The 26,619-nt window shown below is 40.7% G+C and overlaps 1 protein-coding gene across 5 annotated transcripts in view; it reads left to right on the plus strand.

Moving 5' to 3' along the window:
* SH3KBP1 (SH3 domain containing kinase binding protein 1) overlaps nucleotides 1-26,619 on the plus strand; it is a 222,135-nt gene that overhangs the window by 178,093 nt on the left and 17,423 nt on the right. For all 5 annotated transcript variants that reach the window (XM_049834875.1, XM_049834877.1, XM_049834878.1 and 2 more), the window contains 5 exons: nucleotides 8,719-8,820; nucleotides 12,751-12,802; nucleotides 16,715-16,795; nucleotides 19,218-19,380; nucleotides 24,514-24,599. In XM_049834875.1, coding sequence (XP_049690832.1) covers nucleotides 8,719-8,820; nucleotides 12,751-12,802; nucleotides 16,715-16,795; nucleotides 19,218-19,380; nucleotides 24,514-24,599 — 484 coding nt within the window. The remainder of the gene's footprint in view (nucleotides 1-8,718; nucleotides 8,821-12,750; nucleotides 12,803-16,714; nucleotides 16,796-19,217; nucleotides 19,381-24,513; nucleotides 24,600-26,619) is intronic.

Here is a 26,619-nt window from a genome sequence, read left to right on the forward strand (position 1 = left end):
CAAAAGTATCCACCAATTTTTCACTGTTCTTTAAGGTCTCAATCTCTGTAACTGAGCTTAATAAGTAACAAAGCTTGATCATTTTCAATACAGTCTTAGGTAGCACAAGGTGGGTGTAACATAAGCCTCTGGAGAGATGCTTTCCTTCATTCATAGATATTTTACCAATTTTTACAAGAATTTATGAAGACTCTAAAATCAATTATTTTCTGACTTGTAAAATAAAATTGGGTTTTGAGAATAATATGGCTTAGTTTCAGCATCATGATAACTGAATGTAGTAAGAAATGTTAAAGAAACATTCTTGAATATTATTGAACTGCTTTTTTCACCCAGCTTTAACATGATTTTGTTGTTTCCCTCCAATGACAAGGTTGTATTAATGAAGATCTGATGTGGTGTGAGGTCAGGTTTTGTTTAGTTCATTTCAAAATTACTAAAATAATGCTGATCTTTGACACCTGACCGTATGTTTAAATCAAGGCAGTTCATTCAATCACAGGGTAAAAAAAAATAAATAGAAATTTCTCCGCACATTATTGGGTTTGCCCAGTGATGTCATGCACCAACTTTTAAAATCACAGAGCCTGTCCCGTGGCCTTCTGCGCGAGAGCTGGGAGCTCTTGGCCCCAGCGCTGCCCCATGGGTGCTCTGCGGCGGGGGGCTGGATGGCGCCGTGCTTGTCCTTCAGATTTGTCTTTCTGTGAGACCTTTAATCCTCGCACAAGTTCAGAAGCCTTTGTGTGTTATGTGTATCTCTGTGTGTATGGATGGCGTCTTGAAAAGTGGTATAGACACGTGTGTTCCCATTAAAGGGGGTTTGTTTTTCTTCAAGTTACGAGGTTGGCTCTCAGTTGTGGAAAGACTGCTAGAGAGATGCTTACAGAGAGGGTGGTAGTCGTTTAATGCGCTGCTGCCTGCATAGCAGAGCTGGCACGTGAAAGCTCCCAGTGCAAGTGCAAGAAGTATTCATGGCTTTCTGAATGCGATTTTAACAGCTCAACATTCTTCTTAGTGAGAACCCACTTTGCAAGGGCAGAAGGAAAGCAGACGTTTGATGAATACAACTGGGATTTTTTTTATTTTTTTATTTTATTTTTTTTTTAAATTGTGCAAGGAACTATGTATTCTAGTGGAGATTTCAGTGAAATTCTGGTATCCTACTATGAAAATGTCACTTTTTCAAACCCTGCACCGTTATGGTGTATCTCAGTACTCTGAATAGTCTGAACTTTTCCTTTGTAAATTTAGCTTGCCAATGGTATATTTGAAGCTTAGTAATCTATAAATCTTAAATTCAAAAGATAATTCTTATAGGCCAGTTATTTAGAAGATCTCTGGAAATGATGAGTATGCATGCATGCTTCTACTGACATGAGCAAAAAAACTTCTTAAGTGAACACTCCAAGAGTATGCATGCCACAGTACATGCTTTGCAGCTGCCTTTTCTGAGGACCTGCTTGTTCTTGGGTTTGGCATTGTTTCTGTCCTAGCTATAATGATGACATCTGTAGGATGAAATACTTTTGTATCGAAAACTTTTAATCAGAAAAGCTGAAAACTGAGCAGTTAGGGGTTGATGTCTAAACCAGGGCTTCATGTTTTAGCAGTATTACAAAGTAGCAGCAAGTTCAGAGGGCCAACCTGCGCAGGGATCAGCTCCCTCAGAAAAACAGAAGTCCTTTTCACAGACGAGAAGATCGGCCTTTTTCAGATGTGTTTCTTCGAGAGTTGACACAGCTGCAGCACAGTCGTGAATAGGAGAGAAAATAAATATATAGCTTGTTACTTGTTTCGGGACCTTGGGGAATAGGAAAAACTCCTCATTTACCAACAAAAGCCTTCCCCTTTGCTAGGGGCAGCTTGGAAGGTAGGGTAGGGAGGGGAGAGAGGAACCTGGGCCGTGGCACTCCCTGGAATGGTCAGTCCTTCCCAAAGTAGCAGGAGACAAGGGAGCGGGCGCTGCCTGGAAGGCCTGATTGCTTTGGGGGAAAAGGCAGAAAACATCTTTGCCCCTAAAATAAATAGAAAACGCAGCTGAAGCAGCAGATACCTGCCTGGCCGTAAAACTTTCTGCATCTCTTGCGACCCGTTATTGTGCCCCGGCGTGCACTGCCAGCTGCGGTGCTGCTGTTCTTCAGGTTCTTGCTGAGATGCTCTCAGGTTCCCATCTCTGTTGGTAAAGCTGCAGAAGTCGCTCTGCTGCTGGCTCCCAGCGAGTGTCATCGGATGGCTGCTGCTGCTGCTGCTAGAGAGAGAAATCTGGCCTGCGCTTGCAGCCGGCCTCAGCGATGACCTAGATACAAGTCCAGTGGGCTTCTGAACACAGGCAAGAGAAAAATCGTAATGATAACTGAACAGAGAGCTGAGTAGCTACTGGTTTTTATTTTCAGTGGCTAAGTCCAGTCTCATAGCACATAGTAACTCTCCTCTAAGTGGCTTGAATAAAAAAAAAAGTAAAATAACGCATAGCAGTTGGAAGAAAACATAGATTGGCCCATGTCTGACATTTAAATTATAGCAATCTTGTATGCTTTATTGACTCTTAGCGAAATAATAAAAAAAAATCCAGGTCATGAGTTTTTATTATAAATATGTTCACAACCAGAAGTGCTGCTTTCCGGTTTCAGAGAAAGCGTTGGTTGCCTTCGTGATCCTTTCATCTGGCTCAGGCCTAGAGTGCAAGTGGCAGTGTGGGCTAGAAATAAACCCACCTGTAATAACCAAGCCTGGTGTTTAAGAGAGAGCTTTATATGACAAAAAACCCCTCTGTCTTTGGGGTATATGAAAATCCAGCGTTTCCCGGAGGGAGGGTTCAGTCGTGTTTGTGTGACGGGGCAATCCGTCACCATCGGGCTCGTAGCTGGGGCAGGGCTCACCACAAGAGAGACGAGTCACCTGCCGGGTATCAACTCGTGGCTTTTAATTTCGTGGTTTTGAATGTGGTATCAGCTAGTAAAGCAGAGATCAAGTTAGCAGGGGACTGACAGCTCTTCCTTATCAACCTCGGCTGTCGCCTCTTTTACCGCCAAAGAAAACCAGCAATGGTGCTTGACTGAAGGAGGTTTGTAAGCCATGACCTTATCCTGTCAACCCTACTTAAGTATTTCACTGTATTTCACTTACATTCAGTAACAGTATGAAAAATCTGGTGCTCCAGATGGAAACTTTGCACGGCTTTTGTCTGGTCTCTCTTGCCACCCATCTCTCTCTCTTGCCCCCATCTCCCTTCAGTCACCACAGACAGAAGTTTCAGAGTGGAACTATGTTCTTATCTTTCTTGTCTTATCGTTGGTTTGGGGTTTGTATTTTGTTTTCTTCTTTTCTGTTTTAATATTCCCTTCAGAAAAAAAAAAAAAAAAGCCTGTTTTCTCCAGATTATTCCCTCTTAGAATTTTCTTCACAGCTTGCGTGTCTCACTTCTAATTACATGAAGGATAGTTCTCTCCCTCTTATTCTTCATGTCAAGAAGAGGACTGGTGTTTTCTAGTTCACCTGTGTACAGCCTTAAACTTGTTGGCAACATGTGACAAAAGCTAGTCTTATTCTAGTTTTCTGGTAGTTGCCATTTCTCCCACATTTACTCTTTCCTCTTACAATATTTTTCTGACTTATGTAAGAATTCCAGCTCAGGTTGACATTTTAGTACCTTATGTTTTGTGTAATATTATTTCTTATAAAGTTTAAAAATTCCTCCTCAAAAATTCCTCAACACCTGTGTCTTTCTCATCACTATGTTTTGTCCAGTTCTTTACCCTGATACGTATCACAAGATGAATGTTGCTAATAAATCCAATGTATTGAGTTTATTATCACTTATTTGGGATCTGCCGAGCTTGGAGTTAGAATGGATGTTGATTCTGCCATAGAAGAGCCTTTCAACCTTTCTTTCATTTTGTCTCTCCTCCTTCCCTTTACTTTGTTGTCTAAAAAGTAATTTGAACTAAATTCATCGGAGACAAGATTTTGGAGCAAAACTACTTCACTGGAAATGAGGATAAAACCAAGATTTGTGTTTCAATAAGAAAATGCTAGAATTCCCCTCTAGATTTTTGTTTTCTCTCTGCCTGAACAATGAAAACAGGCATGGCAATGTGAACTGGCAGTGGATTTCTCTAAGGCATTTGATTGCACTGTCACTGCAATGAGTACAGAACTATAGTCTCTGAGTCAAGCTTTGGTAGGAGCTGATTTTTACTGTAGCGAAATGTTGGCCCAGCTACCACCTAACTTGCATGAACTCTAGTATCTGTCAAACACAATTTCTACTTTTTTGCCGTGACTTACTTTTCAGTTTTGTAAATCTTTTGTTTTCTTTTTTTTTCTTAAATTAAACTAAGATGCATTTTTAGTAATTGGAATACGTATTTTTCGTAGAACTTTTGGGGTATTTCAGCATCTGATTTTTGTCTGTTTACATTGTTATGAGTCTGGCAGGATAACACAGAGATAAAGCCACTTGGTTTGTTAATAAATTTTGGAATATTGATCCTGGATTGTAATAGCTTGACAGCTTTTGTAGAATATCTGCATTTTGAAATGACAGCCGTTTTGCTGACCTTGAACACATGAAGATATATTAAAAAGGGCAATATGATTAGGATTGCGTAGCTGATGGGCATCTAGAAGTATTGGAGTAGCTTTTGCTCAATGTTCACAGGCAGCCACGTTGTTTTAATCATGTCGTCTTGTTTGTGCTTCACAGCTCTGGCATTTGTTAGCACTTGAGGGAGCTTGTGCAGCTGTAACTGGGGTATCCTTGGGTGGTGGTCTGTCTCGTGATGACGTACCCGCTGCCAGCGTCGTACGTGGGCATCCAGAGGTTGCAGAGACATAGGCGAGCCTGCAACCCCGTGGGTAGCGGGAGGGCACCACCACGGAGATTCTTCACCAGATCTCATCTGTAGCTTTTAATGCCTGAGATCTCTTTCTGTCCTTTTGCTCCGTGTCACAGAAGCCTCCTGTGGCAAATAAGTAAATGAGAAAATTAAAGAGAAACTGCCTAAAGGTTTACTTACTGTATGAAAATGCGCCGTGGTGATTGGCTGCATAAGCCTGAGTGACAGGCTAGAGAGGAGAAAAAAGCAAACCTGCAGCTGTTTGGCATTAATGAACGTGTTAACACAACAGCATCTTCGTGAAAACAAAGGAGCTTTAAAAAAAGCATCGAATACAAAATTCATGGGTGTTAATAAAACGAGGAAGTAGGAGTAAGATTTGTGTTTCCTAAGAGCATTAAAAAATCCAACCTAAAAAGGACATATGTGATGTTGTGTGTTGTTTAGTCAGGATTATTAGCTAGCACTAAGCTGTGCTAGCAGTTGAAGCACAAGCTTTTGATCTCTGGACGCTTGAATTATTCTTAATATTTCTGGAAATCTAAATTGGGTCATAAATGTTTTGGCAATTTCAGATTAGTGGCCTGGGGGGTGGAGGGCATTATAAAACCCACCACGTGGTAGAACAGTTGAGTGCACTGATGACTCGGCTGCGTGAGTGGAGCGAGCCAGGCGGGAGAGCGCCTTCCCATCGGGACTGGGGGGTGCTGGCTCTGCGCTCAGAGTAATGTCCTGCACAGTGCCTGCCTGTGCTATGCATCACTAGCTGATTATCTCGGTCCTCGGTGGAGCCCTGTATTCACTCAGCAGATCTTTTGAAAACATCAGCTAGTCAAGAATCAGCCCTGTTCACTAACAAAGGCCTGACGGTCTAACAGAACTGGTAAATACCTCCTAAATAACTCCTGGGAAGGTCTAGAAAAGGTTAAGTGTCCTTGGTGAAGGCCACACTGCTGAAGGAAGAGAAGGGAGAATGTGGGAGAAAAGCACAGATTGAGTATGAGAGAAAGCGACCAGAAAAAGAATGAAAGGATTGTTCAGTACCTGCATCTGTAGATCAGGAGCAGGCTACATCAGAGTAAAATATTGACATATGAGGGGGAAAAAAATAAACACCCAAAACAGACATGATGCAAGAAACCAGGCTATTTAGCTTGCATATTTAGTTAGCGCATACTCTATCTCAGGAGATGAGGTGGACTAAATAAGCTAAATAAAAAGCCTAGAACAGAAAAATAACTTTAAAAAGACCCAAAGCATAAAAGCAATTATCTTCTTTAACACTAGTCTGTTTTGTCTCAAATATCATCCAGTGTTCATGCATTATAAGTTACAGAAATCTACTAGCAAGCACAGTCATTGTGAACAATATTTTTAAGACTTCTCTTGGTATTAAATATACCTCATTAAGTTAACTTGCATTATTCTGTCGTCCCTGTAGCAGCTGAAACAAATTATTTCATGAAAATGTAACAATAAGGTTATTTTGCATGCATGTATTCTCATGCAATCTTTTATCGCCCATTCACATTCAGATTTTTTTCAGTGGATCCTCTCCCCTATTCAAACTACTGTTTATGTCTTCTAGACAAAGATATACTCTTTTCCTTTTACTTCTTCCCCTCTGTACTTTTGTAGTGCCCAGATGCTTTGTAAGCATTTATCTTCAAAACTTTTCTAAATTGTGAGGGCATGCTATGATTGTTCCTAGTCAGATGATAAAATTAAGATCCGAGTGGCTATATTTTAAAGTCTTTGCTCATTTTGGATACTCATCTTGGAAAGAAAACCACCCAGATCTGTCTTTTAATGAATATTTAACATTCCGTTCCCCTAATACACATGGCTACAGCAGTGACTGATTTGAGCGTGTGACATTTTTAACCCCAGAGCCTTTACATGTATTGCACAACAGGTACGCCTTCACAACCAAATTGTGTAGATAAACAGTGTTAAGACACGCAGTTCCACTTGGTGTTTTTAAAGCTATTTTCTCACACCACAAGAATGTTAAGATTCTGGACCCCTTGATCTAGTGCTGTTTCTGGAGAGGTGCTGCCTCATAACATAGATGAGGCTTGTAGTATTTGGCCTATTTCATTTGCTTCTGTCCAATTTTTCTAGCTTTGTTCTCCATGAAAATCTATTAGGGCATGTTGTGGCCTCCCCCTTTTTCCTAAACTACCTGCCCCCTCTTGCCTGCTTTTATTATATCCTCTTGTCCCTGTATTCTGGTGTTCCAATGCACAGCTTTTTTGCTCGCTCTCACTTTACCGAAAAGCAGGAAAAGACAGGTGACTGTAATGAGCCAGCTTTGTACACGATCATGCCTTTTTCCACAGCCCAGATAAAGTCCTTGCAGGGAAGGAACCACTCCGTTTCTGCAGCAGGGAGCGATGGAGAGTCCTCACCGCAGGGTGACCTGGAATGGTGGCCGTACCCCCCGTTAGAACTGTTAGACCTACATCAGTACCACCAAGTATTCAGAGAACGCAGCTGCTAAATTTCAACCTATGTCTTCTGAACAGTGGTGAAATGTGATTTTTTTGAAAAGCAAAAATACTTCATTAAATCTGGGAGATTTTCCACAGGGTTAGTCTAGAAATGTTGGAACAGGAACACCCAACACGTTGAGCTCTTGAGCAGTTCCAGGTGGCTCTGCTGCCGGTAGAGCTGGCTATACCTGGCAGGAGCAGACGGTTTGCTCCGTCCAGACCTGTAGCTGTGGGAGCAGTGATGCTGCGGTGATTGCTTGAGGCTGATGCTGCCAGATGACGTGGGGTCCAAGCTGCGGACCCAACCCTGTTTAGCCCTGGCTCTCATAGAACGGGGGAATCCCTCGGGAGTTTTCGCCATGTCCAACCCGTGCGCTGTTTGTGGGATTTCCCTTTCCCTCATGCCTCAGGTGTATAATTTTTATTGCATGGCTCTGAGCCACATGAAGATTTAGGGCTACTGCTCAAGAGGATAGAAAGGTTGGCCAGCCTGGTGCTGAGCCAACCACTAAAATGGGCTGAAATGGTTTTAAGACTGAGCGGACAACGGGTGACTTTCCCATAATTGTGTTTTGGAAAACAGCTGAATTGGTTCAGCTACAGCTTTCAGGGAAGAATGTGGAAAATCTCAACTGGAATTGTTCTCTTCAGCAAACACAAACATAAGTGAACGTGGAGCTTACCATCCAGGACTTAAGGAACAATTTTAACCTTCTCTAAACTGCTTGTGGCTTCTGTTAGTATTATTATTCATTACCAAAATAGCTGTGCTATTTTTTTCATCATTTAGACTCACTGATATAGTAGTTCACTTATTGTGAGCATTTAGCTGTGCATTGTTTTGCTACGCACTCTGCATTGTGCTGCTCAAAAATGCTGCAGAAGAAGGTGATGCTTGATATTGATCAGGTGTATAATGCCTTCTTAATTGGACTGTGATGAAATTTAATAATTCCAATGTGTCAAGCTTTTCTTGAAAGTATGGGAAATAAAGGAGCTTTTTTACCTCCTGGGATGTGTGAAGTTTGATTAAGTTATTGTCCTTCTATAAAATGAGGTCAGAGAGAAGTAGTATCATACGTGCTCAAAATGCTTACTGGTTTAATAGATCAAATGGTGAAAGCGTGTTTTGCTTTAGACACAGACAAGCTCTTGGGCTCTTACAGTATGTTTATTGTTCTTTCCTAGCTGTTCCATGTGATAATGTAATGGCGGGGTGATTACTGAAGTTTTCATCTGGTACATTACCCGTTTAACCTGGCACTCCACTAAATTGTCATGTTCTAGTAAAAAGGCAGGACATTATGCAAAAGAGCACTTGAGCACACAAATCTGCTCAGCACACAAGCAAATTGTGGTTTTCATTTTATTTTACTATTTTGTAGGATTGCATTGATGTGGGCTGGTGGGAAGGAGAACTCAATGGCAGACGAGGTGTGTTTCCAGATAACTTTGTCAAGCTTCTTCCTTCTGATTTTGAAAAAGAGGTAAGCAATGTATTTCATTTTTGCGTTAGACAGAATGAAAGTGGAGTTGAAAGAAATTCTCTTTTGGATACGTGGTTTTGGCAAAGTTTTACTTCTAACTTAATAAAAAAAAAAGGTTAAAGGAAACAAATTTCTGGGTAACGAGCATCCACAAAGAGAACGTGTGGCACTCAAAGTCATATTATGGAGTTTCTTTGATCGGTTTGATTGGCCCATCTAGTCAGTCTGCCTCCACTGCGTTGCTCTGAAAGCCCTCTGTCCTGCGTCCTACGTTTGAGAGAGAGGGGAACGGGAGGTCCCAGGGAAGTTTGCTGAGTTGGGTAATGCAATGATGACCAGAATTGTTAACTCCTCTTCTCCATTGTTTTTGTGGTGGAATATGGAAAGCTAGTGTACCACCTGCATGCTGATTGACAGCAGTCAAGCAGCGTTCCAGAATGAAAAGGGTGAAATTTTAACTGTGAGATTTGAAAGGCAACAGTGAGCTTTTGGTATCTCAGAGGCATGTTTTTTACCTCTCCCAGAATTATTAAAAAAGAAGGTATAATATCTATGCAAAAGCTTTTTCAGCCTCTATTTATTTGAAAGAGATGGCATTGTTATTTGCCAAACAATGTTTAGAAATTCTGCAGCTTCCTGAAATACAGCTATGGAATATTTCCCCCAAAAGTACATTCCATTTTTAGGAACCTTTTCAGTCATCAGTGGGGTATTATGAGCTTGCAATCAGGCTTTTGATGAGTATTTCACAGTGACAGTGTAAGCCTTCTGTGATAAAACCGAGACTTACTGACACTCAGCTTCAATCTTTGGCAATAAAAATGGATGCTGGAGGCAAAAATTAAATAACTTGGAAAGCTTAATAAAGCAACTATTAAACAACTCACAGAAGCTAACATGATAATTATTGAAAATGAAGGTAGAAGAGCAGAAAAAACTGTGAGAGATGAAAATGCAATTCCATAGCAGAGTGGACATCCTAGCTTTAGGCCTAGTAATAAACGGTGATTTCCAGAAGAGGCAGAAATCGTAAACCTTAGGACATGGTGAGCCTATTATAGAAGAAAAACACCTTTACTCTTATCCATTTTTTTTGTGGTGAAATTTATTCAGTCCCTTTGAACTTGCATGTCTTTAAGTGTGTTTTTTTCTTTAGAGTACAATGAATATAACTTGTAGAATAAATTAAATATTCAGACACATACAAATTGCAGCTAGGTTTGCTGTAAATGTGGAGGATAAAATTTTATTAATTTTTAAAATGGCACGGATAGGGCCACATGAGTAAGTAACTGGTGGGACTACAGACTGTCTGTCTTTGCTTGAATCAGTGCTAAAAGGGAAGGAAATTGATACTTTTCCAGTGCCTTTTTCAGGTATTTTCTGATGCGATCCAGAAACCTTGGATTCCATCCCATGGCCTGAAAGTATTTGTTGCAGTAGTTCTTCTGCTTGTTGAACAAAAACTTGGGATCTTTTCCCATCTCCTTGTTCAGTCCCCAATTTTCCAATCCTGATTCTTTTCCACACATGGCTATTTGTCCCAGGCCTTTTCTATTCATTGCCTAGTCCCAGTCTCCACCTCTCAGGTGGTCTCAATTACAGGATTTTCCCCTGAGCTCACTACCTGAGTCTAAATCACCATCTGGATTTACTTTCTATCCCTACACCCAATTTCTTTATCCAGCTTGTTTTCCTCTCCCTCCTCGCTCTTTGTCCTTGCTCTGTAGTTTTGTTCTCTTCTTGTCCAACCAGTCCTGGTTTCCTTTCTATTGGCTTCACTTCTAGTCTGTCTCCATCACCTTCTCAGTTATCCCATCCAGCCACAGACCCTTGTAATTCCTCCTTCCTTCTCCATGTTTCATTCAGCAGTCATAAGGCACCTGCACGCTACCTCCTTTCTGATCTTTGCCTGCCTTTCTGGAGCAAAGTATTTCCCTCATCAGCTTCCAATTAAAGCCACTCTGTCTAACGAACCCTAGGATCCTTTCTCCTTTGTGCTTATCTACATTAGTGTGTTAGTTTTAATCAGGGGTGGGATTTGTAGTGAACCTCTCGTTTGTCCATCTGCACGTACTGTGCTTTGGTTTGCCTTGAAGACAGGTCTCAGGGGACACGAACTAGCCTCTTTTCAGATGAGAACTAAGCCAAAAGATGTGCTAAAGGAGTGCACCTCATATATTCCAGCTGCTGACCTATGGACAGTCAATGGGATCAGGCTCACACCGCTCCAGAATAAAGCCCCAAATGTGTATATTATGCTGTTGGAACCTCAGCACCAACTGTTTCACTCTGCAGCTATTATCAACTAAACCCTCAACTGCTATCACAAGAAACTTATTGTCCCTGTCTTCTTCCCTTTCCACATTTTTCTGCACTCTTCTGCATTTAGACCTTGAACCCTGTTGCCTAAACTCAGCAGCGTCTCCGAGAGTTTAAGGGACTCGCTGTTCATGGACGATGGCCCGCGGCAGTCAGGCTAGAGAAGATCACTCTGAGTTCTTGGCCACAGCTTTCTCGGGTTGGTGACAGGAGGTGAGCTGGTTAGGGTCAGGTGGTAGGAGAAACCCGAGGCTTGCAGGATGGCGACTTCAGAGATTTAGGCTGTTAGGCTTACTCAGTCTGGGCAAAACGGGTATTTTTTTCTGCAGAGATGAACACATTTGCTAGATTTGAGGGAGATCCCTGGGAAGGGTGAGTGGCAAGGGTTCAGCCTTCACAGCAAACCTGCTCCCTGTCAACATTCAGACCAGGACTTGTGAGCTCTAGGGCAGAGGCTGAACTAATTACTGCAAGTGAGCAAAACAACTGGTCTTTCTTGAAAGGAGGTAAGCCGTTTGGCAGATATATAGAAAATAATAGGGGAAAAAATTAAACATGAGATTGATAGAAAATATCAACTTAAATGTTTGGCTCTGCATATCTGGAAACATCATCTTATAGGCAGTTCCACAAGGCAATACAGAGTGTTGCGTAGCCAGCAATGTAGTGACAGGGATTGTGATCAATCTGTAGCAAAGAAAATAAGGCTCAGAACAAAGGATGGACATATGAAGAAAACAATTATTAATTTTTACTTAGGCTTTATTCTCAAAAAAAATTTTTTTTTTTTTTTTTTTTTTTTAAGAGTGAGAGTTAAGGTATGTCATTTGATCCGGCATGGTGCTCTATTTGTTTGTGTATTCATTCCAAGACATGTATGGTCAATGCCAGTATGGTGTGTGTGGGACACACATCAACACAGAGGAAAAGGCGCTCCTGCAGGTGAAGGCAAATGGTTCTGGCACTGATTTGGTGGTCATGTTTCTCAGCTACTACAGTTCTATTAGGAAAATGGTCATAACAGAGGTGATAAAAGTAAAAAGCACAGATTGATTGGAATAATTTATTTCATTTCACCAAACATCTAAAACTCTGATAACTGTCTTTCACAATTGCAGCTGTAAATGTGTAACAGTGAGCAAATAAAATATAACTTTTGCAGCATTTCCTGTGTTCTGCATTTCTGCCCCATTCGTGAGTCTGAAAAAACACACTCCAGGTTTTGCTGCATCGAGCTGGTTTTTTGTCTTTGTTTTTTTCCAAAATGAGTTGGAATATTTACAAGATTAAACTTTAAATAAATCAGTTTCTTCAGTAAACCAAAGGTCATGTACTTCTCTAATCTTAAGCCACACAAACTGGACTTTTCCCCTCAGGAGGACATTTCAATTGCAAAAGTAGAAAAATGTAATTTTATTTGGTCAATGCTATTTTGTCTCTTCAAATTTATTTTAATGAAGTTATTTCAGGGGAAATATGTGACAGATCTGTAGTCTCAAGTTTTATAATTATTAATGTTAAGCAATGTATGATTAACTCTAACCTTTGTATGAATGAGATTTACAGGCATTTTGAAGCAAACTGTTTTCTTCTGTTATTAAATTTTAGAGACCGAAGAAACCACCACCTCCATCAGCTCCTGTCATCAAACAAGGATCAGGTGAGGTGCAGCTGATTTCATACAGCACATCAGTGAGCACATCTCAGTCTAAATTAAGTGTATTCAAATTTATATAGAATAAATCTGTATCAAAATAGATAAGCAGGAGGCATCTAGACAACAACTAATAAATCAGAATCAAATTGCAAGAAGATGATAGCCCTGAAAGACTGTGGTGTGCTTTTTAAATGTATTGCAGGCAACCATCCGCACCATTTTAAAATAATGTATTTTGCCCCTTGAACATGTTCATTTGGAGTGAGCATCATACTTCAGTTTTTAAAAGTTCTCCAGTTCCATTCCTTGACTGAAGTTGATTGTGTGCGTGTCTTTCCAGTATAGACCCAATATGTTGGAGTCTAATAATACCTGCAGGAGAAAACTGCATTCACTTTACAGCTCCAGATCTGATTTATTCTAGAGATAAAGAGCTTTTTTGCATAGCCATAAAATAGCGTCAGAGAATTTGGCTGTAATACAGTGGCCCTATCTGAGTTGCAATCTAAATCTTACGGATATCCATGAATGCTGGCGCTGTCTGTCTGTCTCTAGGTTCTATGCCATAGTGAGATTCTTGGTTTTCAATACTTCATAGCCATAAGCATAAAACTTACAGGAGTTATCCTGAATCTGGTTATGTAGATAATGGTGTTGCAATGTGTGAGGGGCTGATTATGTTTTCCAAACAGGTAAGTGCTAGTAAAGTTGGGTTTGGAATATGTTGGACTGAGTTGCATCTAAATACTGAGAGCTGAAACCACTTTTATTTGTAGTTTCGAAACGACCTCTCAATACAGAGTTTCAAAAGTGCCTGCATGGTTTATTTTTTCCGTGAAACTTAGAAACAGTTAAAGTATCTACGCGCTTGACAGTTCTGACCTCAGAAACCAGATTCCTGTTCCATTCATGTAAAATCACAAATCACAAGGCATGGGATGCTCTCAGAGTTTTCATTTGTATTGCAGTTGTGGTGGAAACAAAACTATGGCTGGAATTCTTTAATCCCTTAACTCCAGTTAGTTTGTTAAAATTCTGCAGCAGCACTACCACTTCCCCCACTGCTGGCACACGTTAAGAAAACAAAATGAACACATCCAATTTAGCCAGATTAATTTTCTTGCCACTGTGGTCTGTTCCAGCTTTCAATACTTTAAAAAGTAAATTTCTCTCTCCTGCAGTCTTGATGTGTTAATAGAAGAACAAGTTACACCAGTGTACAATTTACTGTGAATCAATAGGCTATAATTTAACTAGTTTGAATTTGTCAAGCAGTTTTTGACTACAGAATCATGACTATAAATATTTGTGTTGCTTATTGACAGCCATGGTTTATTCTTCACTCTGTCTTGTGACTCCTAAAAACATAGATTGTTTTTAAGATCAGTGAGTAACAGTGTCCAGAGCGAACAGTGTAACTTTGCCATCTAGTGGTGCTTCCGTACTAAATATGGCTTGGTGACAGCCGACCTTACAGCCTGACCCGTTTTGGAAAAGCTCTATAAAACGTTATGTTTCTTTCCATTTATACTCCTGTAATTAGAGAATAATACTTTTAATATGTTTGTACCTGTTTGCATCGAACGCGTTAGCTGTGTCGCCACAGCAGGATAATGTGCCCATTTTCAGAAGGCAAAATGGGTGCGTAAGAGATGCAGACAATTTGATTAAGGCCATGTAAGTCTATGGCAAAGCCAAAGCTATTGCTGTTCTTTGTTTTCATACTCAGTCCCTGACAAGTGCTGGCTGATGATGCACAAGACTTTCTTCTGATAGATATTTAGAGGTGAAAATCATCCTATGTTTATTACCATCCTGACATCCTCTACTTTGTCAAATTATCAATTTACTGAGATAACACTGTATTTTACCGCATCCCCATGTCAGGCCTTACTGTTGATAGCAGGCAACAATTTCCAGCAATGTTTCTGCATATTTAAACAGTCATAGTGTGATGAATAAATTGAGAACTGTCAGTTGCAGGCTAAATAATTAAATATCAGTATCTTCCGATGCAGAGCATAAAATCTTAGCAGAGAATTGGAATTGGTCTTTGTAGTACAAGCAGCACATATGAAAAGGAGGTGTCTAGTTTGTACTATGCTATAGCTGGAAGTTTGGCTGTATTTCCAAATTCTGCACGGCAGTAGACTGAAAGGGCCGTCTGTGCTGGGCTACTTTACAAAGTAAGGTGAAAAGTGGAGAACTAAAGTTAGGAGCATGAGTCCCCTACGCAGTCATTCCAAAGCAGTAGGCTTTTCGCTGGGTAGCTGAGATGAGCAGTACACCTGCGTCTAGGCTGGAGGCTGGGAATACTCTCCTGAGTCCCTCTGGAGCTGGTACGGAGTTCACAGAGCTTCCTCGCAGGGGACCTTCTCCTGGCAGCTGTGGCAGGATCGTGGTGTGTGCCTGGGGAATGATTAATCTGGGGGTCACAACCCAAGCAGGGAGTACACCTGGGCCGGGGAGCTCCTCCGTGTTTGCAGGCTCATTGTTTTAGACGTGACCTGAGAATGTCCCTTTGTGTGTTAATGATGACTGTTAGAATCTTACTGTAACTAGGTATATAGATAGACCTGTGTCTCTTTTTTCCTTGAACACACTAGTATGTGCAAGATAATCGATATGTTGACTTGTGCTTTGCATAACTTGTGTTTAGAATGGCTTTAATTGGTTTCTAGCGACAGTTTCTCCTCTCAGGAATGAAGTATTTTTCACAGAATCGTAGAATCATTTAGGTTGGAAAAGACCCTTAAGATCATCGAATCCAACTATAAAATGGCAATTCAGTATTATTTATTGACATGAGAAGTGATACAAGTGTTGCCTGTCCAACAGCACAGTTACATAAAGGAACAATGGCCAGTGATCACCACCGATGAGCAAATTGCCCTGATGAGTACTGATTTCTAGGAACCAGCTGCAGAAGAGAATTGTGACAGCGCATTCAGAAAATGTAAATGTACTTGAGAACTGCATATAATAGAATAGATTGAAGCAAAAAAATTGCCTTGTGTTCCCTGCCCTGCCTCCTCTGCTTTTCTTGGATGTCCTCTACTGTAATTTTTATTGAAATACTAACAGTGTTACCTAAAGCAGTTTTCAACACCGCTAAGTTGAAATGGCATTAGCACCTCGTAGTTAGCCAATGCAGCGAAGCCAATATCCAGTAAAGCGTTTCTTATAATACCGGGACTAGAAGACTGCATCTTGCATGTGCCAGGAAATTTTTGCAAAATCTTCCCGTTGTTGGTGCCACAAGTTCCCATATTCCTTGTAGCAACAGAAGTCAGTATGTCAGGGTCTCCACTCTGGAGGCAGAAGGCGGCAGAGACTTACACCTCCAGGCCAAAGGCTGTCAGTTAAAATAGTCATGCAGAACACTGTCAATACAACCATTCTCATCCTTCTAATATGTGGTAGTGAACAGCTAGTACCAGAGGTGAAAAAAGGCAGGGGGGTAACTATGTAAAATAAGCCCTATATATTCTTCTATATTAAATATTATCTTGGCAGAAATGCCCAATTAATTGATTTATTCCTAATGATTCTCTGCACTGTTGAATTGCTCTTCATTTAAGTATGTCTACAATGGTAAAGGATCTGTCCATGTTTAAAAATCTGTAGTTACTGAATATTATTTTTTTCCACAGAATGGTCTGAAGGTGCCTATGCTTTTGAGGTGCACATTTTGGAAACTCTGCACTTGACTGTGGAAACATAAACATCCAATTGCTTTTTTTGTCATTATGGTGTAAGCAAATACTTGAAACTAGATTTATGTTCAGTTTTAGCAAGACATTTTCAAATTGGAGAACGTAAAAAGCCTAAGAAATTGCAGAATTAAATCTTATGTGCCCGTATATGCTGGTTTGTTTGCTTGTTCAGCATTCCAAATTTTCCTTTCTTTGACAGGTACCACAGATCGAAAGCATGAAATCAAAAAGGTACCTCCTGAAAGGCCAGAATGTCTTCCTAATCGAACAGAAGAAAAAGGTATGAAATGTGCTTTCCTGCCTCCTCTCTGCAGAGAGACAGAGGAAATGGAATCGATGCACATCCCCATTTCCCAATCTCTGTTTTCATTAAGTGTATTGTTTGGATATTTATTTCCCACTCTGATAGATCTGTGATGATATGCATTTTGGAAAGGATCTCATTGTTGCTTCTGGACTAAATTCAGGGTATTCAGTTGTACCAGAGCTGTTAAGTACTCACAGCAGCCTCAGCTGATGTCAAGGGGAGATATGCTCTCAATACATAAAATGCTGTCTAAAGCTCTGTGCACAGTAAAACCCAGGTCCTTGATCGAGTAAGATACCCCAGATTAGTGTGTTCCTTTTTTCTAACATCTATATGTCTTGGTTCTCTAGTTAAAAGCAAGGTTGGTGGTTTTCCTGTATCACAGAGGGGTTTTGTGAAGATACAGCCATTAACGTTTCTGAATCACCCCATTATCATAGCCACAAAAGTCACAGGCAAGCCTGTGGAGAAATGAAAAAATTCTGTCTTCAGCACCGGGTTTGAACACTGCAAGAAATGGGACACAGTACCACGCAGAGCAGTGACAAGCGAATTAAACCTTTAATGGTTTCATTGTGTTCATTGTGCATTCTGAATAGCTTGGCGAAAATGGTTGCATTGATTCTCTAGCTGAAGATGGGGTCAGGTCTCGTATGTTTAAGTGGACTATTAGATTGTACAGACAAGTTTGTTTATGGGTTTTCTTAACTTCTAAGTATTCGAACTTGTGCGCACACGACGACGTGTGTAATACGCAGTTATAATTTAGTGCCAGAATGTTCAGACTGTGCACCAAGATCTGCTTCTGGATATACATCTTGGCAATCTGACAGGTGTTTTAGCACTTTTGTCTACATATGTTTACTTTTGGTTATGTGTGCTACGTCTTGTGGTTACCTTAGCAATAAAGGTAACCACAAAATACCTTTGCTTTCCATTTTTGGATTTACAAAGCCAATTGTCAAACCGGAGGAGGAAGTTTACTGTCCCAGGGTATAAATATCTGGAACTTTTCTAAATGGTGAAGAAAGGCGGTGGGAGTCATGCCTATGTTTCGGAGCGCCGGGGAGTGGCAGGAATTGTTCGCTGTGGCGCGGCAGCAGGGGCGGCACAGGAGCGTTCTTCAGGCTGTGTGTTGGTAGGATGCCTAGCCCATCCCGCACACATAGTTTAGATTCTTGGACGCTGACGCAGTATAGTCACAGGAGTGTGTGAAAATTACACAACACGCTGGAAAAGCTGCCGTGTTACAGAGGACCCAATGATTACACCAACTGAAAGTGCTGAAAAAGGGTGTACACCTGTGAACAACAGCCACTTACTGGACTATTCCAGACCTAATGTGGGTTGTGGTTCTGCTGATTTATTCCATGACCCTCTTCAGCCGAAACCCAGAAGCCATTAAGCAATACCCTGTAACATTCCCAGTACCTCTTAGCTGTGTACAGAGGTGTAATATTCGTGACCTATCGCAGACCGTGTTGTCGAGGGAAGCGGGGTGCTGACGTAGCAGGGTACAGACAGCGAAACTTCGGTCCCTTTCAGAGTTTTGTCCTTTCTTTAAGAACAGGCGGGTTTCCTATGGTGTGGCAAACACGTTTACGTGTTTGTTTTGTATTATGAATTTAGAGCACATTATTTACAAGAGTTGTTCATGTGTATTGTACTTTACATACTCGGAGGCATTGCATGTTTGGGATTGGATATTAGTATTGTGGCACTTCCTAACCATGCATAATCAGTTCTGCAAATGATCCAGTTTTTCATTGGCAAAGCTGAACAATTCAGCATATAAGTGTGTGCTTAAAAACCTAAATAAAAGGTCTGATTTTTCTGAGCAGTTTACATCCTGCCAAACATAGCTAAATTTTAATGCTTGTATTTTTATTTAACTTTAGTTCACTTGAAACACACCTTTTTCCCCCCAGAAATGGTATTTCTTTGTTTGTTCAAGAGGTGTTAAGAATATCCAGCATAATTATTTTTGTGACCTTCTAACTTAATATTGTTTCATATAAGAATTTGATTTAAGTTGTGCTCATGGGAAATTGTTCCATATGGTATGTATTTTTTTGCCAGTCTTATTTTTTACACTCAGAAATGGGTAAGTTACTAAAATAAAAAATTGGCATTCCCATTCAGACACTGCACACACATTTCACCCGTGAGGAGTTACAGGCAGAACATTGAGGCAGGGCAAGCAACTGATTTGTGGTAAACATGTTATTTCAAATAAAGAATAATTTAGGACAGAAGTGAAAGGGGATAAGCTTTTTCTTTGTATACAGAGTATCTACAGTTGAAGATTTCTTGTTTAATTGTAGACTTGTGAGTGCAAATGAATTCCACTTAATAATATCCGTGTTCTTTTTTTCTGGAAATAATTGATTTAAAGAAAGATCAGAGAGAGAGCAAAAACAGTTAGACTTGCAGAAGCCTTCAGTTCCTGCTATACCTCCGAAGAAACCTCGGCCACCCAAAGCAAACTCTGTGAATAGACCTGGTACCTTGCCCCCGAGACGACCAGAAAGACCAGTTGTGCCTGTGACTCATACAAGGTATTGGTTTTCCTCAGTCCAGTGCTTTGGGGATTACTGGAAAAAACACACATTTAAAGAATTTCGATTTTACAGTTAATGTCACAATTTATTTCATGGTAAACTATATTTAAAGAACAAAACACGAAAAAAAAAAAAAAGAAAAAGAAAAGCCTTCTAGTCATCTGGCTGGATCATAACTATCTTCTCAAGAATAAGTGTCTTAGTCTGCTCATTACTAGTTCATTTCTACTGATTAACACACTGTTACTGCAACATCATAGTTTCCACTGCAGAATACGTGAGAAATGTCTGCATCAGTATGTTGTGCTGATGTTGATTTTCTTAGTTTACCTCAAATTATTCCAGCTTAGCCAGGGCACTAAGTCAGTGGAAAAGCATGGATTGTACTGAGGAACAGCGTTAGACTATTTCAAACACTGTCAGCTTGGTTTCAGTCTGTTTTCTTTGATCATTTTAGATCAATTTTTAGCAAAATACATGTGTCTTCATAGAATGTTCTTTAAGCTGCTGCCACCACAGAATACTGCTGTCAAGTATTTATGCTCTGATGTTGGTTGTTATTCTATAATTACATGATGCTCTTTATCAGAATTGGTTACAGCCTTTGAGGAGCACTGAGAAATTGGACTTGCCAACGCAACTCCGTTTAATCTCTGCTTGCTAGAGCTTGGAAAAGCAGAGGTTGCAGACATTAAAAGGCCTCGCCTGTCGTCCTAATCAAGTCGAGATGGCTACATTAGTCATCAGTGTCTGGGTTGTGCACTGCAGACTTCCTGTATGCATAGTGGATAGAAATAGGTGAAAACCAGAAAAAAACAGTTGCCTAAAATGGGCAAGCTGCACATCTTGCAGAAATACTAGAATATAGGCATAGAAATAATTGTACTGTTTCGCTGTTGGAAAAATTAGCTGCCATTGAACTACTGGAGTTCTAGTATACTAATGGTGAATTAAATACCAGAATGGAGTGTAGGGTAGAGTGGAATAAAATAGAAATCCTAGACATTGATTCCCCTCATTCCTCCACATATGGTTCATTAAACAAATGCTCCCGGTGTGAAATCTGAGACACATAAAGTAAGAAAGACGGTGCCTGCCTTGTGCTGCCAGTTTCATCTTACTGAAGTGCTTTGGCTGTGCATCTCTGAGAACTCACCCTTCTATCCAGGTGCTACTGCCACAGATTCTTTTGGACTTCTTGGCTTTGAACAGGCTTGCCCAGTGGTTCCAAAATGTAGTCCACACCTGCTGGTCACTTGGGCGTGCTTGGAAAAGCAAGTATTTGCTGCGACCTTTAGCTAAGTGATGTCTTCTTGGCAAGACCAATACATACCCCAGTGTTCAGTTCCCTGGCTAGGCATGCAATGGGGTAGCTTTTCTTTTGTTCTATCCTTTGCCTGGAATATTTTAAACATATGATAAATACTTTAAACATTCAGAGTTGTGGAGGGGTGTTTTATTGCTCTTCTGTTTTCCTTTTTTCTAAGTACAAAATTGTATAAAGAAACCATGCATTTTTAAAGATATTTCAGTTTTCACATTAACAAAGTGGAAAAGCAGATCTAAACAGTAACCCTGTTACATTCTTAATTGTCCAAACTCTGCTATGTCTAGCACAGAAAAAAATGCTTTGGTCTTTTCATCTAATACCATTATATTTGAAAGTATTTTACTCGTAACAGTAGTTAGATTAAAACTTAGAAGGAAAGGTGATTTTTAAGGTGATGATGATGCATGTTGATGATCACAGTGCTAGCAGTTTCCCTATGAATTTCTTTATCAGCTAATTCAAATTAATGGATTTATCTCATATAGGTGTTCTGTCTGGTAAGCTTGAACTTGTAATGGTGCCTTACAGGAAGAGGGCAGAAAGTGCACATAATGTAATAATCCATGGAACAGACTTTGAGTTACTTGAATAATTGAGAAATGTGAAACTTCAAATGGAAGCAGTCACTTCAGTAAAGGTGTTTTGGTTTTAAACCAGTTCAGTTTCATAAGATAGTAAATATTTTTAAGACCTGCTGGTATCCATTTCCAGAATCTGGAATACCTAAGGCAATTAGAGCAAAAATTGAACCAGCAGAATTTTTGCTGACCTGTCATGGTTTAACCCCAGTGGGCAGCTCAACCCCCCCAGCTGCTCACTCACTCCCCCACAGTGGGATGGGGGTGAGGATTGGAAGGGCAAAAGTGAGAAAACTTGTGGGCTGAGATAAAGACAGTTAAACAGATAAAGCAAAAGCTGTGCATGCAAGCAAAGCAAAACAAGGAATTCATTCACCACTTCCCATCGGCAGGCGGGTGTTCAGCCATCTCCAGGAAAGCAGGGCTCTATCACGCGTAACGGTGACTTGGGAAGACAAATGCCATAATGCTGGACGTGCCCCCTTCCTCCTCCTTCCCCCGGCTCGTATTGCTGAGCACGCTCTCAGATGGTCGGGATGTCCCTTGGGTCGTTCTTGTGCAGCCCCAGCCTCCTCGCTGGTGGGGCAGCGAGAGAAACAGAGAATGCCTTGACACTGTGCAGGCACTGCTCAGCAATACTGAAAACACCCCTGTGTTATCAATGCTGTTTCCAGCACAAATCCAAACCATAGCACTATACAGGCTGCTATAAAGAAAATTAACCCTACCCCAGCCAAAACCAGTACGTGATCCTAGGGGAAAAATTGCTGTAGTTCTAAAGTGAGTCCCGTGAGATTTCCGTGGCAGCTGCTGAGCAGAAGAGGGGTTTTTTCTGTTCTAAGTGGCTTGCATCTTCTGCATCTCACTGACTTTTTGTGGTGATGGTTGATTTTCCATTTAAATATAATCCTCCTTCCTTGGAGGCAGGCTAGGGCTTCAAGGGCAATAGGAGAGACAAAAACCATGTGGGACAGAGACTAGCTGTCAGTTTGCTCCAAAGGCTTCACAGCTTATTTAGATGTACCTGTGACTATACAATTTACAGATGAGTCAATTCTCTGGAGCAGACAAGCCATAAAGACCTACAGAAAGTGCATTTTTGCAGTCAGTCTAACCCAATCTGTGTCCGTGCTGCTGCTAACAGGGGCAGTTTCCCTCTCCTGGCAGCCCATTCCCGCAGCCTCCCGTATGTTAGCACCAGCATTTGTGCAGCCGTTCAGCCATATGGGTCAGGGAGTTGCTCCAGATGGCAAATAATCAGTTTGCAGTGGAATTTCTATTAGTGTGGGGTTTCTTTCAGGCTGATCGTCTGTCTGATCAAGCTGACAGCCTATCTGCATGGGCATGTGCAGAGGGAGGGAGACACTGAGACCAAGAAAGGATGGCTCCGCTCCTTTCACAGCGTGGATAGAGATTGGCATAATAAGCCTGTTGATTGTTTTGACAGCAGAGTTGGGTTTTTTTTGTGGGATCGTTGTCACGTATCATGGTATCTTTTGTAGTCAAATGGTAAATGTTGTGACTTTCAGCCCTAAATCACGCCATCCTAAGAATCTCCTCCAAAACTGTACTCACACATTTCCTAGAGCACTTCCAACTCACATGGTGCTCTCAGTTTGCTGGGAAATACATGTGTGCAAAACAGAGTACTCACTCAGATGCTCATTGCCCTGTCAGCCAAGAAACTATGTTGCTTCTTATAGATTTACAAATACATAAGCAATTTTTTAAAAAAGTTAAAGACCAAATGATAAGAAAACTGATTGATCAGGTAGATCACTTCAAAAATACCCTTATTTATCATCTCCCCGATTAATAAATTTTTCTAGGAACATGTTAAATTTCTTCTGTTTCCTTCCTGGTGCAGACTGCCTGCTATATGGATAGCTGTGTAGGACTAGTTTGTTTTTCAGGTCATAAACTGTTTGTCTATCTTTTTTAGTTCATAGAATACTTGCCACCTTACTACAGTGTTTAACTGGATGTATGTTCACTTAATCTTTGACTTACTCCATTTTTTTAACACAAATTTTCAGGCTCTTTATCACAGCCTCCATGAAGCCTGAAGTAGGGTTTCCAGCCCCTTTGTGTTTTGCTCATAAACTGCCACCATGAGTTGAGGTTCAGGCCATCTGTCATCAGCTTCTGGCATCAAAAGCAGAGTCAAATGAAAAAATCAATGAGATTCAGGAGCTCGCTATGTATTTTACTGTCAATGGCTAATTATTAGTGTTCATAGAAAAGCACATCTGCCTGGGTTGTTTCAGGGGCAGGTCTGTATTTTTACCCATAATTTGGGTATCTTACGTACATCTTAATTGCTACAGCCCTACGCTGGGAATAGTCATTGTGGAAAAACTATGATACTTGTCAGGTGACCTGATAATGATGGTAAGTACAATTTGTTGCATTAATTGAACAGTTGTTATCACAGTAAATGTCACAGGGATTTGTCTGTGTGACCTGTGCAATGCCGAGCTACTCAATTACCCCGGGTCTTTTTTAATTAATTGTTTCAGTAGTCAGATTATTTTGGTAAATTTAAGTAGTTGTGGGATAGAAAGTTTTACTAAGAAAGAATAATCATGTTGCTTATGTTTGATTTCCTGTTTGATTGAAAAACAGTTCCTCTCTATAAAGTGTCACAACTCTTGACACTTGCCTATTCCAAAGACATTTCAGACAGAGTAGGTGATCTTGGTTCTTTGGACCTACGGAAACAATATTCGTACTCTAATGTCATAAGCAACGTGCAGAAATGTGGTGGAGGAGCTGCATTTATGAGTAAATACTAGGAACCACTGAAATGCATGATGCTAGCTCGAGATTCTCTCCCTTTCTGTCGTATTCCAGACACTCCATCACTACGGTTTATTCAAGCCAATTAATTAGAAAAAATTACAAATAAGATGTTGAAGAATGTCCCTTTGCCCTTAAGTTTCCTTCATGTTGAGATGCTGTGAACATCTGAAGAATTATTCAGGACACTACGGTGTCTAAAATAGGCTTTTTTGACAGGTGTTAAGGAGAAATGAGATAAGGTTAATCCATACAGCATGTCTACTTACTGGAGATTGCTCTCTCTGACACATTGCCGTTACTCTGGTGCTGCAAAGGAAGAATATTTTGCTCTCTCATTATTAATTGCAAGTTAGCTATCAATTTACTGTAACCCACACAAAAACTCCAGTAAAATATCTCCTCTTCTTGCTCCAAATGCAGGAGTGATAGTCCAAAAGTGGAATTAGTGGGCAATGCAGTATCCGGCACCCTAGAGAAAGACTCCTCTGAAAGAAGCAATGACATCGGTAAGTTATAGTGCTTTTTGTAGTTTGCCTAAGAAATTTGTGGTGTAAATTCCTGCTTTTTAGTGACTTTGTTATGATCCAAAAGGCAGATTGAGGATTTGGCAATGAATGTGAGTGCATTCATGTAAAATTTTAACCACAGGATTAAAGGATCATTTCTGCTTTACTTAAAAAAGTTTTGTTGGGGTTTTCTGTTTAAAAAAAATAATTCTAAAAGGAAATATGGAATGGTGAGCTATTTTGAATAGGAGGGCTTCTGTAATTTCTGTTTAAAAATCTGAAACAAGCGAGAAGGCCAACGATAGTAAGTCATGCTTGTTTAACAGAAGTAGTATTAGTGCTGCTGTATTTTAATGCTGCAAAAGATTGCGGGTTTGGTGCAGTTAGTAAGCTTTACACGTTGCAATACAAAGGAATCGAGACCCAATTCAGGCCAATTTGAATAAATTTTGCTGCAAACACCAATTAAAAGCGGTCTAAATTTCTCTTGAAAAATAATAATTTGGCTTCCTGCAACATTAACAGTTTAATCGGGAAATCACCTGGGAAGGCGCACCGATAGGTTGTTTTTCTTCCTTCTCTCACCCTCCCTCCTTCCCAAGTCGGCAGTGCAGGAGAGGTGTTTGCGGGGCGGGTGCTGCAGCGCGTGGCACTCGGAAAGCCAGGGGCTCCGGTCCCGGGGCTGCAAGGAAAAGCCGCGACAGCCATCTTCCACCTCAGCCTCGGAGCAGGCCGGTGCCAGCTGCCGCCGTCGCTCTCCTCCGCAGCCGCAGCTGCGCCGCGAGAGCCCTGTCTCTGCAAAGGGCAGACCCGGGCGCCCCGCGTCCCGCAGCCTCGCCGCCTTTCGCTGGCGGCGTTAAACGTTGCGTCGGTGTGGTGGTTTCCACCTGGGCTGCTTTATTAGTAAAACGTCTCTGAAAAACAGTCCACTTTCAACAGCCAAACCTGCCTTTTCCTCGGACCTGAAAGCAGAGCTTTAACTTATAGATGGATTTTAATTGCAAAGTATCAATAAAATATGGTGTGAAATCATATGAATGATTTCACAGGGGTTTATGAGCTTTTCAGCATCCATATGTCTGCTTTTGTTTAACCTTCTGCTGTTGCTATGGTTTACGATAGTAACGTTCTTCTGGAGAAGCAAGTAGTATGTTCTTTTCCAGATTTTCATTTGGGATAAACATGGAAAGTTGGAAGCTTGTGATAAATTGCATGAACCTTTGTATTGTAAAGATTAATGTAAAGGAATGGTATGGAAATGCAGTCAAATTCTACCATTTAGTGTTTGTCACTCGTGTTTACAAATTTGCTTCAAAGCATGTAAGCTTCTGCTTACTGGAAAGAGAAAGCTCTGACTGCAGATAGCATGTGGTGGTCCGATGGAATTAAACCTTTTTAATCCTAGTGCTCGTTGCCTTGGAATCACTATCAGGACAAAAGCTTACAGTGGTTTGTATTTTTCTGGGTTTTTTTAACATGCTATAAAAGGCTAGGTAGGAAATTTACTTTATAATAATTTTTGTTCATTTTCAGAACTTGGGCAGGGTTGGGGGGGGCGTTGGTTGTTTTTTTTTAATGGAGAATAGGAGCCAACAAGAGTCCATAAACCAAACCACGTACACAACATGTTGCAAAGGGGTTAGCTGTTGACCTCCTGTTACCACTAACAAGGGGAACCTATTGAGCCCAAGGATAAAATAGTGTGAATACTTAGATAAGTATAACTTGATAGGGTCAAACCAGAATGGCATTTCCAAGGGCAAATCATGTCATTCTGGCCTCTTAGACAACTCGTTAGAAGAAAAAAAGAAATAAGTGATGATTTTGGAATGAAAGTGGACCCAAAGATCATAACTGATACGAATTTTAGGAGGCTTTTGATGGCTCATGTAAAATATTGTTAAAGCAATAAACAGCCTTTTAAGAGGGGGCAGAGCAATAAATTAAAACATAATAAGCCAAAACGATTCCCAGTGGATTAGCGTCTTTTACTATGAGGCAAGATTTGGAGTTCAGGACA

This window comes from Accipiter gentilis, chromosome 32 (genome assembly GCF_929443795.1).
Source record: "Accipiter gentilis chromosome 32, bAccGen1.1, whole genome shotgun sequence".
Lineage (NCBI taxonomy): Eukaryota > Metazoa > Chordata > Aves > Accipitriformes > Accipitridae > Astur > Astur gentilis.